At 37.0% G+C, this 12,805-nt stretch overlaps 1 protein-coding gene and 1 long non-coding RNA gene across 2 annotated transcripts in view; one reads left to right on the forward strand and one right to left on the reverse strand.

The window, feature by feature from the left end:
* Positions 1–12,805, forward strand: part of LOC135219805 (uncharacterized) — a 1,047,642-nt gene that overhangs the window by 488,695 nt on the left and 546,142 nt on the right. Inside the window, exon 3 of the long non-coding RNA XR_010315513.1 lies at positions 4,958–5,026. This is a non-coding gene — a long non-coding RNA (uncharacterized LOC135219805). The remainder of the gene's footprint in view (positions 1–4,957; positions 5,027–12,805) is intronic.
* The window catches only part of LOC135220310 (sortilin-related receptor-like), a 36,171-nt gene continuing 30,373 nt past the window's right edge, over positions 7,008–12,805 (reverse strand). The window contains exons 6-10 of the mRNA XM_064257555.1: positions 12,541–12,756; positions 11,958–12,008; positions 11,157–11,636; positions 10,345–10,473; positions 7,008–9,085 (exon numbers count right to left, since the gene is read on the reverse strand). Of these exons, the coding sequence (XP_064113625.1) occupies positions 7,665–9,085; positions 10,345–10,473; positions 11,157–11,636; positions 11,958–12,008; positions 12,541–12,756 (2,297 nt within the window). The 3' untranslated portion in view covers positions 7,008–7,664. The remainder of the gene's footprint in view (positions 9,086–10,344; positions 10,474–11,156; positions 11,637–11,957; positions 12,009–12,540; positions 12,757–12,805) is intronic.

Genomic DNA, 12,805 nt, shown 5'->3' on the forward strand with positions numbered 1-12,805 from the left:
GTACCCATAAAGGATGTATTAACTTTTCTCAAAAATAAACTTGAGCCATTTGCTGACCACTTCCCCATAGAATTGAATAAAATAATGCAACTTGTAGAGCTCTATGTTACTAATAAGATCTTTTCCTTTGGTGATACCTTTTACCGTCAAACATTCTGTTGCAGTATGGAGAGTCTGCTCAGTTCTGTGTTAGCAAACATATATGGAGTATTTTGAAACAGTAATTATAAACCCTATCAAACCTGCAGATATGAATTGGCTTTGTTATGTAGACGACATCTTAACATACTGGAAATGCGAGTAGGGCGAATTTGATGTCTTTCTACAAAAATTAATTTCCTTGGTCCCGACATTAAATTTAAAGTAGAATGGGAAAACAATAACCAGATCCTTTTTATAGATGTCTTAATCATCAGAACTAGTAACTACAAATTCACTGTCTTCAGGAAAGGGACATTCTCACAGTCATACATAAATTTTTACAGCTGTCATGACATTTCAATTAAATTCAGCACAACTTATCTTGTTAAAATGCTCCAAGCACGTAATAGAAAAAGCCATACATAAAGCAAAGAGCATTTTTTACATATGAGACATTCATGACAGTCTCCTCTCCCATTACTTGTGACTAAGAAAAGAAAGAAAAGGAAAAATACACTAACAAAATTATAATCCCTCACGTGGATAATTCACACGAGATCACACAAACGTTAGGCCACCCCAACCCTTTCATCTTCACTTATCCAAATACATTGGAGAAATCCATTATTAATGGTAAGCAGAAACCAGTTTCTAAAGCCACAGGAGTTTATGATATCCCCTGTAGGGATTGTGATAAGTCATACTATGGATTTACAGGAAAATCTCTCTCGGAAAGATTAACTTAACATGAACGCTCAGTTAGACAACATAGTTCAGCGATTTTTCATTGTATAAATAACATGACCTATACCATGGATTGAAAATCATCCCAAATTTTATACAAAAGCAGCCATCTATACAAATGTCAGATGGTAGAATCTTCCCTACTAAAACAACAAGATAATAGGATCAACCTTTCCAATAGAGCCTGGGATTCTGACCATATAGACAGTATCTCCCTTAAGGCAACAATGTCGCAGATTAAGACAATTAACTGAACCAATGTCATTTTAGCGGTAACCCCAGGCATCACCTAAGGCCATCTCCCACTGTGTATTTCGCCATTGTAACTTCTTCTGTCCCTCACTAATTGATAAGGGTGACAGTCAGTCCATTGAAATATAGTCCTTAGCTTTAAACCAAAGTGTTTCAATGGGCCTTTTATACTTGAGACGTATCCTGTTTCAACAGAAGAATTTACACACACACACACACACACACACACACACACACACACACACATATATATATATATATATATATATATATATATATATAATATATATTATAAACCTGTATTCATATTATAAGTAATGAATCGTGGATGAACCCCATAAAACTTCCACAATATGAGATGCTTTATGCTCTTTAAAAAGAACATTCATCAGCTTGATGTCAGATCCCCTACATGCATATACTGGGTTTTCCTCTCCTCCTTCCCTCTCATAACACTTCGAATTATTTACTTCTCAAAATCCCTCGTACATCCTTCCACCGACACTTACATTTTTTACCAATGATATGTATTTCTACCTTTTTTCCCCCTTTCAGTTCTTATGTCATATCATATATGTAAACAAATATAATCAATCGATGTAACATAGGAAGTGGCCGTGGCCTGGGATTTCAGTGAAAAGTTTCAGCACCTTAGGTGAGACAATTGTTATGTTTATGGTAGTTAAATGTTACTACCTTTCATTTCTTACTGTGATTACCTGTTTGGGTGAAATGATTAGTTCTTAGTATCCATTTCATCCTTGTTTTCGAACATACTAGTGATATATACAATATTCTGCTGCTGTTTATCTGGTAATGTACATTGTAGCGAGAGACATGAAGAAGAGAAATGCAATGTATACTAGCGTATAAATGATACAGTGCAAAATAGATGAGCCTCGTAGTGAAGCATACAATAATGAATCACATGAGGTAGAACTTATTGGATCGAAGTCTGTGAGGTAGTTCATGTAGGATCCAAAACTAAACATGAGAATTACATTGTTGTACATATACATTGCAGTATTGTGCAGTACCTATGGATTGAACATGTTCACCATACATTGCAGTATTGTGCAGTACCTATGAACTGAACATGTTAACTATACATTGCAGTTTTGTGCAGTACCTATGGACTGAATACGTTCACCATACATTGCAGTATTGTGCAGTACCTATGAAGTGAACATGTTCACCGTACAAGAATTCCCCACGCTGGGGTATCTTGAACCTGTGGCTGTATGTAAACATATGCAGTTACATATGAGACATTCATGACAGTCTCCTCCCCCTTTACTTGTGACTAAGAAACATACATAACAAATACCTTCCTTTATACTTGATACTGAACAGTTGTTTCGCAACACTTGCAAATCTAATCTTGCAGGAAGTTTTCCTCTAGGTGGTATTTTCTGAGATGATGCAAGAGTTTGCTCTTAATTTACAGTTGGAGGTTGAACGTCTTGGTGAGCAGTTTGAACATTCTTCTACATTAACTCAGAGGTATTTGAATCTTGTACTTCCATATGATTTGTACTGAATGACTGTAACTGACCAACATAACGTTTTATAGTCTTTCCACCAATACTAACAACATAGCATAAATGACTTATCTTGCAGACGATTATTCCTTGTACCCATTTCTCCAAGGTATTGTATGACGTTACCATGATCTGACTTTACCGTGGGTAATGTCTTATCTTAAGAAGGTTTTCACCTTTATCATAACCTTTCTGTTCTAACTGACTCTGCAATCTGCTATACAGAAAAATTAATTTATTCTTAATCTTCCTCCCATAATTAAATTTGATGGTGTTATTCTTAATCTTCCTCCCCATAATTAAATTTGATGGTGTTACGCTGGTAGCACTATGTATGGTTTTTCTATAGGATTCAGTATGAGGGACTATCTAACCAGATCAGCTTGTCAACACTTCATATTAATTATGAAAGTTTGAATAAATCTTTCTGCTGTTCCATTTGTTGCTGGATGATATATTGTTGACAATGTATGTTGTATACCATTACATTCAGAATTTCTTTAAACTCTTGTGAAGTGAAGTGGGAACCATTGCCTGTCACTATTCGTTCTGGCAAACTATGTGATACGAAAATTTACTTAAGTGCCTTATAGTTACTATTAATAAAGGTTGCATTGGTATAACTTCTGGCAATTTATTGTATGCATCTACTACTATCAGACATGAATATCTCAAAAAAGGGCCTGCAAAATTAATGTGTACAGGTTGCCATGAATATCTTGGTAATTCCCATAGGTCTATTCTTGCTGGTTTTGAATTATATTGTTTCAATGCACTATTCATACACTATACATAACCAGATTTCCAGTGTCCTATCAACACCTGGCCATCAAACAAATTCTAGCACCTGACTTGGATCTAACTATACCTTGGTGGTCTGCATGTATTTCCAATAGCAGTCTTCATCACTACTCTTGATCCTCTTAGTATACAAATGTCTTTGTAGGGTTTACCTCATTTGCACACTTATCTCTGCCTGTAATTAAACTCTCATACCTTTGAGAGTACTTGGTTTTTCTTCATACCTTATGCTATTTCCCTTGCTGTAATGAGTAAGTTGCATGTAGAAATGAAAAGACTACTATCATGTTCTTGTTTTGCTTTGTCTACAGGTAATTGTAACAATGCATCAGCATTACCCATCTTTGATGTTGGTCTACACTCTCTGTTATAATCATATGCTGCTAACATAATAGCCCAACGTTATATTTCGTGCTGCTACTAACATAGGACCTAAAATTGCGAACAATGGTTTGTGGTCTGTAACTAATGTGAACTTGTTCCTACCATAGATATCCATATGGAACTTCTTTACTCCATAAACTAGCGCTAATGATTCCTTTTAAATCGGCGTGTAGTTTCTCTCTGCCTTGTTTAATACTTTGGAGGTAAATGCAGTAGGCTTTTCTGTACCTTCTGGCTTTACGTATGCTGTTACTGCTCCTAAACCTATGTTTGAAGCCTCACAAACCAACTTATTGGGTAAATCCATTTGTTAGTGTGCTAGGAATTTGGTTGAGGTTACTTCTGCTTTGATTCTTTCAAAGGAATTTTGACATTCCTTTGTCCAATTCCATATAACTTCCTTGTTCAGAAAATTATATAATGGGTGTGCAATTGTTGCTATGTATTGAATAAAATTTCAATAAAATGTTATTAAGCCTAACATTTCAATAAAATTTTATTGAACCTAAAAATGCTTGCAAATCCTTGACATTTTCTAGTACTTATGCTGACTGTACTGCCTGTACTTTGTCTTTTGTCTTGTGAATGCCATCACCATTGATGATAAAGCCCAAATTTTCTACTGAGTTAACTTCTAAAATATATTTACTCATGTTGACTTTGATAATGTGCCTTCACATTATCTCTTTCTTGTTATTGCCTGCAACTAATATGTCATTCATAAAGATGAATACTCCCGGATACGTGCAAATATTTTGTCCATTGTTTGCTGCCATATTTCTGGTTTGCTGCCATCTATGCCATATGGAAGCATTTTTGGAGGATTTAGCCCGCATTGTGTGTTGACAGTGACAAATTTCTGGGAGTTTTCAGTCATGGAGAGCTGTTAAAATGCTTGTCTAAGATACAATTTTGAAAATAGAGCACATCTTACAAAGTTGCCAAGACATCTTTGGGATTAGATAATGAATGTTGAGCTACTTGCAGTTGTGGATTCATGGATTCATTGTTACCTTGTAGTCTCCTTACAACCTAACCTAAATGTTTTCCTTAACGATCGAACTAATGGTCATTTTCTAACCTTCTAATTTCAGTTTTTACAGCCGTTTTCAATGCCCATTGAACTGGTCTTGGAGCAAAAAATCTTTGAGATCTGCTAAAAGGTTAGTGACTGAAATTCCTTCTGTTGGTTCCTGTTTTGTACCTGTAATCCGTAGAATACTAGGCCAGTCTAATTTTATACACCTAAACCAGTCTAGACCCAATAAGGTTTGTCCCTCACTTTTGACTACTGTCAATGGAAACCTGCCTATCTCCGGATCATTATAGTGTACGTCCACTTGTTTGAACCTACAAGTTCTATGTCTGTGCCATTGTAACTCTAAAGTACCAAGTCAGTTATCGTTTTTGCAACTTTTTCTGAAATTATTGTCACAATCTGCAGCTGTGCCCATCTGTATGGTTGTCATCCATTTATTTCTATTTGAATCATAAGACGTTCCTTTGCATCTTTGTTCACAGAATTTACATGAAATGCATGTTCTTCAACTTCTGTTGCCTTAAGTGAATTTTCTTCAAATATGGTTTGGCCGACATCTTTTAAGGTTTCAAGATTACATGCTGATTCCTCAATGGCATCAATTCGAGCAGCAAGATATGTCTCCAGTCAGTCTTTTCAGCATGTTGTGGACTTCCTTGTTCACTTTTGCCAAGATAAGCTCGTTAGTCTCGGGCTTAAGGCTTTCACTCAGCCATAAGCCACGTTTCAGATTGAAGAGCTTGGATTTCCCTGTCAGTTGGTAGAGCTGTAGGTGCATGATGAGTTTTTGAAGTCTTGTTTCTCACTCGGTAGTTTCATTCTACTGAGTACGATGTGGCCCTGTCCTTCAGAATGTAGCCTAATTCTTCGATGAAGCCTTGGACTAAGAGCTCGGTCTCAAGACCATCGCTTAGCTTAGTCTTTCTAATTTGACTCAGGATTCTTGCGTTCCAATTTCTGATTTCTTATTTTCAATTTATCCATATTATTTATAAACCAGGAAATTTGTAGCACCCTCATATGCTTGTGCTGATAGCCAGTGTCTATAGCGCACAATTCTGAAATTCTTAAGGCCATTGACCCTGTTGTTGCCTTTTTATCCACAAGCCATCCAGAGTTGAAGTTGAAGAAGGAGATAAAGCTATGAATTCCTTAACTGTATTCATTATGCCACTGCAAATGATTTCTGGTGCTTCTCCTGAGCAAGACCACAATTTTTTCAGTTTTTCCTGGCAAGTGCCCGTGCTGTATCCCAGTTTCAAATCATATGAACACCTCATAAAGGGTGGCAGCCAGGTTTGAACTCCTTGTGATTTTCAATTAAAAAAAAAAGAAGTTTCCAAATAATCATGCATGATGGTTCAGTTCCATACTATCCATAGTGATATTGGAAACAAATGTAGATTGAATATGTGTGGTCGTGGTTCATTAAAGAAAGACTATCTGATAGTTGTTTGTTTAACAGGGTAAGGAAATAAAACTTGATGCTTGGGACAAAAGTGGAAACGTGGTATGTGTAGGAATGGAGTGTGCCTGCCGTAGATATAGGGAGGGAGGGAGGGAGGGATAACACTGGTCGTGTTAGGAAGATTTAAATCTGTTAGTTAAATTAGCAAAACTGTGAGTAAAATTGAGTATGGAAGGAGGAAAGTTGTTGTTAGTAAGAGTGTGTAAGGACTTGGACAGGAAAAGAATGGAGGAAAGTGAAATGTAGGAAGAGTAAATAATTGCCTGGTCGAAATATTTGGGTTAAAAGTTCTTGAGTTCCTTCCATTAATAAGCCTGATAACAGTAATTAACTCTCTCTCTCTCTCTCTCTCTCTCTCTCTCTCTCTCTCCTCTCTCTCTCTCTCTCTCTCCTTTTTTGTTATAAATGTTAGGTAAAGCTGACTCGGTGACCGAAGACTTTTTATGTTTACTCATGTAGGTACAGGTGACTTAGTAACTGATGTCACTTTATACTTATATAAATTATTCGTTCTTTATGGCTTTCCTTCTTTTCTTGTATGAAGCTTTATTTTATAGTATATGAATAGTTTGTAATAACGTGGAAAGAATGAAACAAAAATGGAATTGTTTATTAAATCTATTTTGTCCAACGAAAAATAAAATAACACTAAACCATAATATATGAGAGACAAATAAATATCTGTCATTATTTCGACTATAACTATGTATAGTGCACATTATTCTGGCATATGGCTAAGAAGCTTGTCAGAACAGGATGTTTAAGGAAAACGAACTTTAATTTTTCAGGTGTAGATATATTGTTGCCCATCACTGCTGCATTGTGATCATTTCTGTTTAGTTCAGTTGCTTTATAATAAAAACCACGCATAGTGCAGTTGCTAGGTTTTCCTCTTGCTACACCTTTCAAACCTTTTACTTGTCAGTCAATTTCCTTCTCAACTCTAAATGACCTCAGGTCCCAGTGCCTTTGGTCTACGTTCTATATTCAATTCAATTAGTTCAACGACGCCTGAGGGAACGTATAGAAAATCTTAAATATAACAAAAAGTGTGTACCGGATTAAAATAATTTAAAGCTTTAAAACTGCGTAATTGTGCACCGATTTACCTAAAACACTGCATAATTGTGCACTGATTTTCAAACTTTGGTGCATTATGTGCAAAAAATAAAATATTTCAAATGTTCTAACTTACTCTCATAAGTAATGATTCATTTCATTCATTTCTTGCTTTTTTGAAAATATTCATCCTGTGCTTAACGCACGCTAAACGGAACAAACAGTTTGTAAGGTTTTATGGGGGACAATTCATCTCATCGCTGCCATCCATGCAGTCCCTATTTCCATCACACTGTTCAAAGTCGTAGATGCAGGCACCGTCTCGGCACTTGAAAGACTTCGGTGACGGGCACTTCCAACTGTTGCACAAGGCCTCGTCGCTCCCATCCCAGCAGTGCCTCACATAGTCACACACCAGCTCATTCCAGATGCACTCGCCACTCTTGCACCGGAACTGGCAATCATGAGGACAAGAAACGTCTCCACAGTCATCTTCATCACTCCTGTCTTTACACTGGAAGATACCATCGCACCGCATGTCTTTTGATAGACAGTGGCCACTGTCGCAACGGAATGGTCTTGAAAGAGGACATGAGATGCTGTTGCACTCCATTTCATCACTGCTATCAAGGCATTCTATGATGCCATTGCATCGGGCGTCAGAGTTTTCGATACACTGCCCAGAAGCACACTGAAAAGGTCGTTGTACTGGACACTTTATTTCTAAACACAGTGACTCGTCTGCAAAATTGTCACAATCATAAACACCATTACACATCTGCTTTTCATCAATACATTCGCCTGTCGGACATTGCAAATTTTTACCTTTAGTGCATTTTGTAGACATGCCCAAAGTTATTTCATCACTTCCATCCGCGCAGTCTTCTCGTCCATTAAATTTATGAATATCATCTATACATTCACCAGAACTGCAGTGAAAACTGTGGTTTGCACACAGGAAATTGATACAGTTTTCCTCATCAGACCCATCAGGGCAGTCGTCCTCTCCATTGCATCTTACAGCAATCTCATAACAGTGTCCTGTGTTACAGTGAAACCCTATACATTTTTTGCAGAATTCATTAGATTCATCAGATCTGTCCTCGCAGTCAGGAACAGTATCGCAAACCTGTTTGTCATAGATGCAATGACCTGATTCACATTGCCAGTATGGATAAGGGCAGGAGTGACTGCGGCAGAGAACAACGCTTTCGTCAGAACCGTCGTTGCAGTCTATTTCTCCATTGCATACTAGTTGCTTGTATATACACATGCCACTAGTGCACTGATACTCATATGATTCACACGTATGATTTTTACACATGAGGGGATTTTCGTCGCTTCCATCAGTACATTCGGTGTTTCCATTGCAAATGTTATGTTGCGGAATGCACTCCCCAGACTTACACTTGAACCCTGTGCAGTTACAGAACAGTTCATCAGATCCATTTGTGCAGTCTGTAATGCCATCACATCTTTGACTGGGATGAATACAGTCGCCTGAGCCACAATAATCACTGCGAGGGGAAGGACAGTCCTTAATACCCTGGCAAAATTCGTCACTTCCGTCTGTGCAGTCTTTCTTCCCATCACAGATGAACAATTCCCCGATGCACTGACCGCTTCTACAACGGAACTCCTTTACGTCACATTTCCCTGGAATGTTAATGTTGTTCATGATATTTTGCATTATTGATTAAGATCATTAATAGGAAGTCTGTCATCCTTTTTGTAAAGTGTGCGTTTGATGGATAGCTAGCTAGAGGTGGAAAAGTTTAAGATATAGTTTACATAAAGATAAGGAAAAACTAATAATAAGAAGAGTAAATGCCGAGTTGTTTGGTGGACAAATTAAATCGTTGTTAGTGTGATCCTGGAATTAAATATTTAGACGAACGAAATTCTAGATTAATTAGCACCTAAGTCCATTCTCATATGCATTAGAATGTCCAGTTAGATAAAGTAATTGCCACTTTTAATCAAACTGTAGAAGTTAATCTCGGAAAAGCGCAAGTCCATAAATATGTTGTCGAGCGTTTCACTGGGAATGTACTTGGAAAGTAAGCTATGTATGGATGCAGTGATTGCATGTAACTAAACTACCCTTTTCTTTGAGTAAATAATAACTAGTCTGATGGGAACCCGAATGCAAGTTGATTATTACTACTACTACTACTGCTACTACTACTACCACTACTACTACTAATAATATTTAATAATAATAATAATAATAATAATAATAATAATAATAATAATATTATTATTATTATTATTATTATTATTATTATTATTATTATTACTACTACTTCTACTATACTACTACTACTACTACTACTACTACTACCACCATCCACACTACAACTACTGTTGGAAAAACCGAGGGATCTAAAAGGGAAAGGAGCCGAATAAGCAAAAGGAAATACAGAGATAAAGCAGGAATTATAAAAGAGAACCAACAGAGAAAACCAAATAAGGTAAAACAAATCATTAAACATAATAAAACTACTCCCGTCTAGTCTGAGCGGTCAGTGCACCTCATGCGTTGCACGGTAGGCATTACTTAAGTTTCTTTGCAGCGTGCCTTCGACCCCTAGCTGCAACCCTTTTCGTTCCTTTTACTGTACCACCTTTCATATACTCTTTCTCCCATCTGACTTTCCACCCTCCGCTAACAGTTGATTCATAGTGCAACTGCTTTGAGGTTTTCCTTTTGTTACACCTTTCAAACATTTAATTAGTGTCATTTTCCTTTCAGCGCTGAATGACCTCATAGGTCCCAGTGCTTGGCCTTTGGCCTAAATTCTATATTTAGTTCAATTCAGTTCGATGAGTAAAAGAAAAGATTAAATGCGGACCTGTTAATTTTTGGTAATGCGTCACACATGGGAAACCGAAACCAGTCTGTTTTAACTTACGCTCAGAGCACATTTGCGGATCTTCATCCTCTCCGTGAATGCAGTGGGATATTCCATCACAAAGTAGCTCTCCAAATACACACATACCAATATAACCACTGCAGTGTAAGAGTCCAGGTGGGCAGCATCCTAGAACACAGTTATATGACAGGAATATATGAAATTAAGAAAAGCTATTGCCTAATAGTGTAGTAATGAGCTCTTTGAACTATATACGTATTGTTTAAATTTAGAACTCCCTTGGAAACGTTTTGGATGGCATCCCACAATGTATTGGATTTTGAAACGGTAGGATCACCCGAACACAAAATCCGTGACTTTTTTGGGCCTGCCAGAATAACTGAATTTTAGGCAGGATTTTTGACATTTTTATCTATTTTCTGATCCGACGTTAAATTAACGTAGTAAACAAATAGTCAACTTGTTATAGCAGTGTGAAAAACGAGTTTAGTGCTGGGCGCACATCATAGTTATCTTTGTTGTAATGCGTGCGTATGAGGATGTTTTTGTGTAAGTTACTACCCTACTTGATTTAATGATGCAGACATCTGTCCTGTTTAGTATATAATGTGTATATAATTTTGCTCAAGTCATTACACAGCATTGTTAGCAATGTGTACTTATGTGAAACTATAAGATATGGAGTAGTCTTAATTTCCAGAGAATCAGAATTATTAGACAAATTGCCAAGTTTTTGTGTTAAGGTGGAAGGCAGGAAATTGTGATTTTAGTAGAGGGGAAAAAAAGTAGCTGTTTTAGTGTTGTAAAATTGTAGGAAAAAATAACGTAAAATTTGAAATCATTAGGCATACCTGTGGCGAATGAAGTCTCCCTGTACAGCCACGGCGGAGTGAAATCGGGTACGTGATGCTGGTCTGTACGGATGTATGTTTTAGGTAGCTGGCTGGCTCGTGTTTGGGTATACCTGCTCTGTACTTTTGCCGTGGTTGCGTTTGTAAATTGAAACATGTCAGTTATAAATGCGACAGGCACTTTTTGTTGATGTCCTGTTAAGGGTTCCTTAGCAACCGTCTTCTGAATCCATGGATTCCCACTTTCTGACTTAACCCAGGTCAGGTTAATGGCGAATGGAAAACTCAGAGGATTTACAAGGCTTTCTTTATCGATAATGTTATTCCACACTTCTGTCTCGTACATATCATACATTGTTTTACTTGCGATACCAAAGCTCTTAACTATATCAGGTTGAGTACACTGAGGTAGCTGGCAGGTGCCGCTGACACAGCTAAGGTAGTCACATTCGTTACTACTTCTGCACTGTTTCCCCACCTCTGGAATAGAAAATAAAAACCTGGCATTACTTATTTGCGAACTGCTGTTTTATTGTCTCTGTGTCATTTTTATTGTGTTCATATCATCCTTTGTCTTTAATCTATGTGTGGATTAAAATTAGTTTCGTGAATTTGAAAGCTATTGAAAGTTTGAAGGACATTGTTCTGGAAAAAGCTAAGAAGCAGTACAAACTTTCTCCGCAAGCATTATAAGTAAGGTAGCTATTTCCGATCCATTGTAATGACACAAGTGGCTTGTGCACTGTAAATCATTTCTGTCAGACGGCCTAATTTCTGAAAATCATAGGAAAGTTAACTTACTTGCACATGAAGCGTCTCCATTGACATCATCCCCAGGGCATTTGCAAGACTCTGGGGGGTAAAAATGAAATATATTTGGTTATCCAAACCTTAATTCTTCTTTTCCTAATCGTATAGCTGTATATGTTGTTATTCTTCGGTACTATTTTTAGAAATTGTAAGGGAAAGTATTGTCTCGAACTATCATAATGTCCTCTGAATAAATCACACGCATACCTAATTCGAAAGGTTTATTTATGTATATGTTTGATGCTGTTATGATTGTGCAAGATTTGCAATTATTAAAGCAGTGGAAATGTTTTGTACTTATATACCAAGTAGACACCAAATGTTCATGATTCAAAACACCGCCGTTAGTTTGTCTGTTGCTGATTTTATAAAGAGGATAACTACATAATAGTTTTAAATTCCTGAATCGCACGTTCTGCAGATGTGTTAGTAGTGCAGCAGTGTTAAATATTAGCTTCAATAAAAGGCAGAAAATGTCAGGAGAATTACTGGATATATACAAATTAAAAAGCTCATTGTAAGATTTTTGTCGATAAAGTCATTGAAAAATACAGGAACGAGGCTTTCCACATACCTTGTATGATTCCTACTATATCATCTAAAATCCCGAAAAGTTGTGTATAATTAGGGATCTTGAACACGCAACCACTATGAAAGGCATCCAACGCGGACTGGTTCCCGCTGACACCATCAGTTCCCACCATCACAAGACAAATTGTTTGGAATATTTCCTTCAAATATAGGAGTTGTTGTAGATTTCCAATAATATCTTGATCTGATACAACCGCAACTGCAATATATATTTGAGGATGAGAAGAGATCACGTAAGATTGTCACGG

Source organism: Macrobrachium nipponense, chromosome 1, assembly GCF_015104395.2.
Source record: "Macrobrachium nipponense isolate FS-2020 chromosome 1, ASM1510439v2, whole genome shotgun sequence".
NCBI lineage: Eukaryota > Metazoa > Arthropoda > Malacostraca > Decapoda > Palaemonidae > Macrobrachium > Macrobrachium nipponense.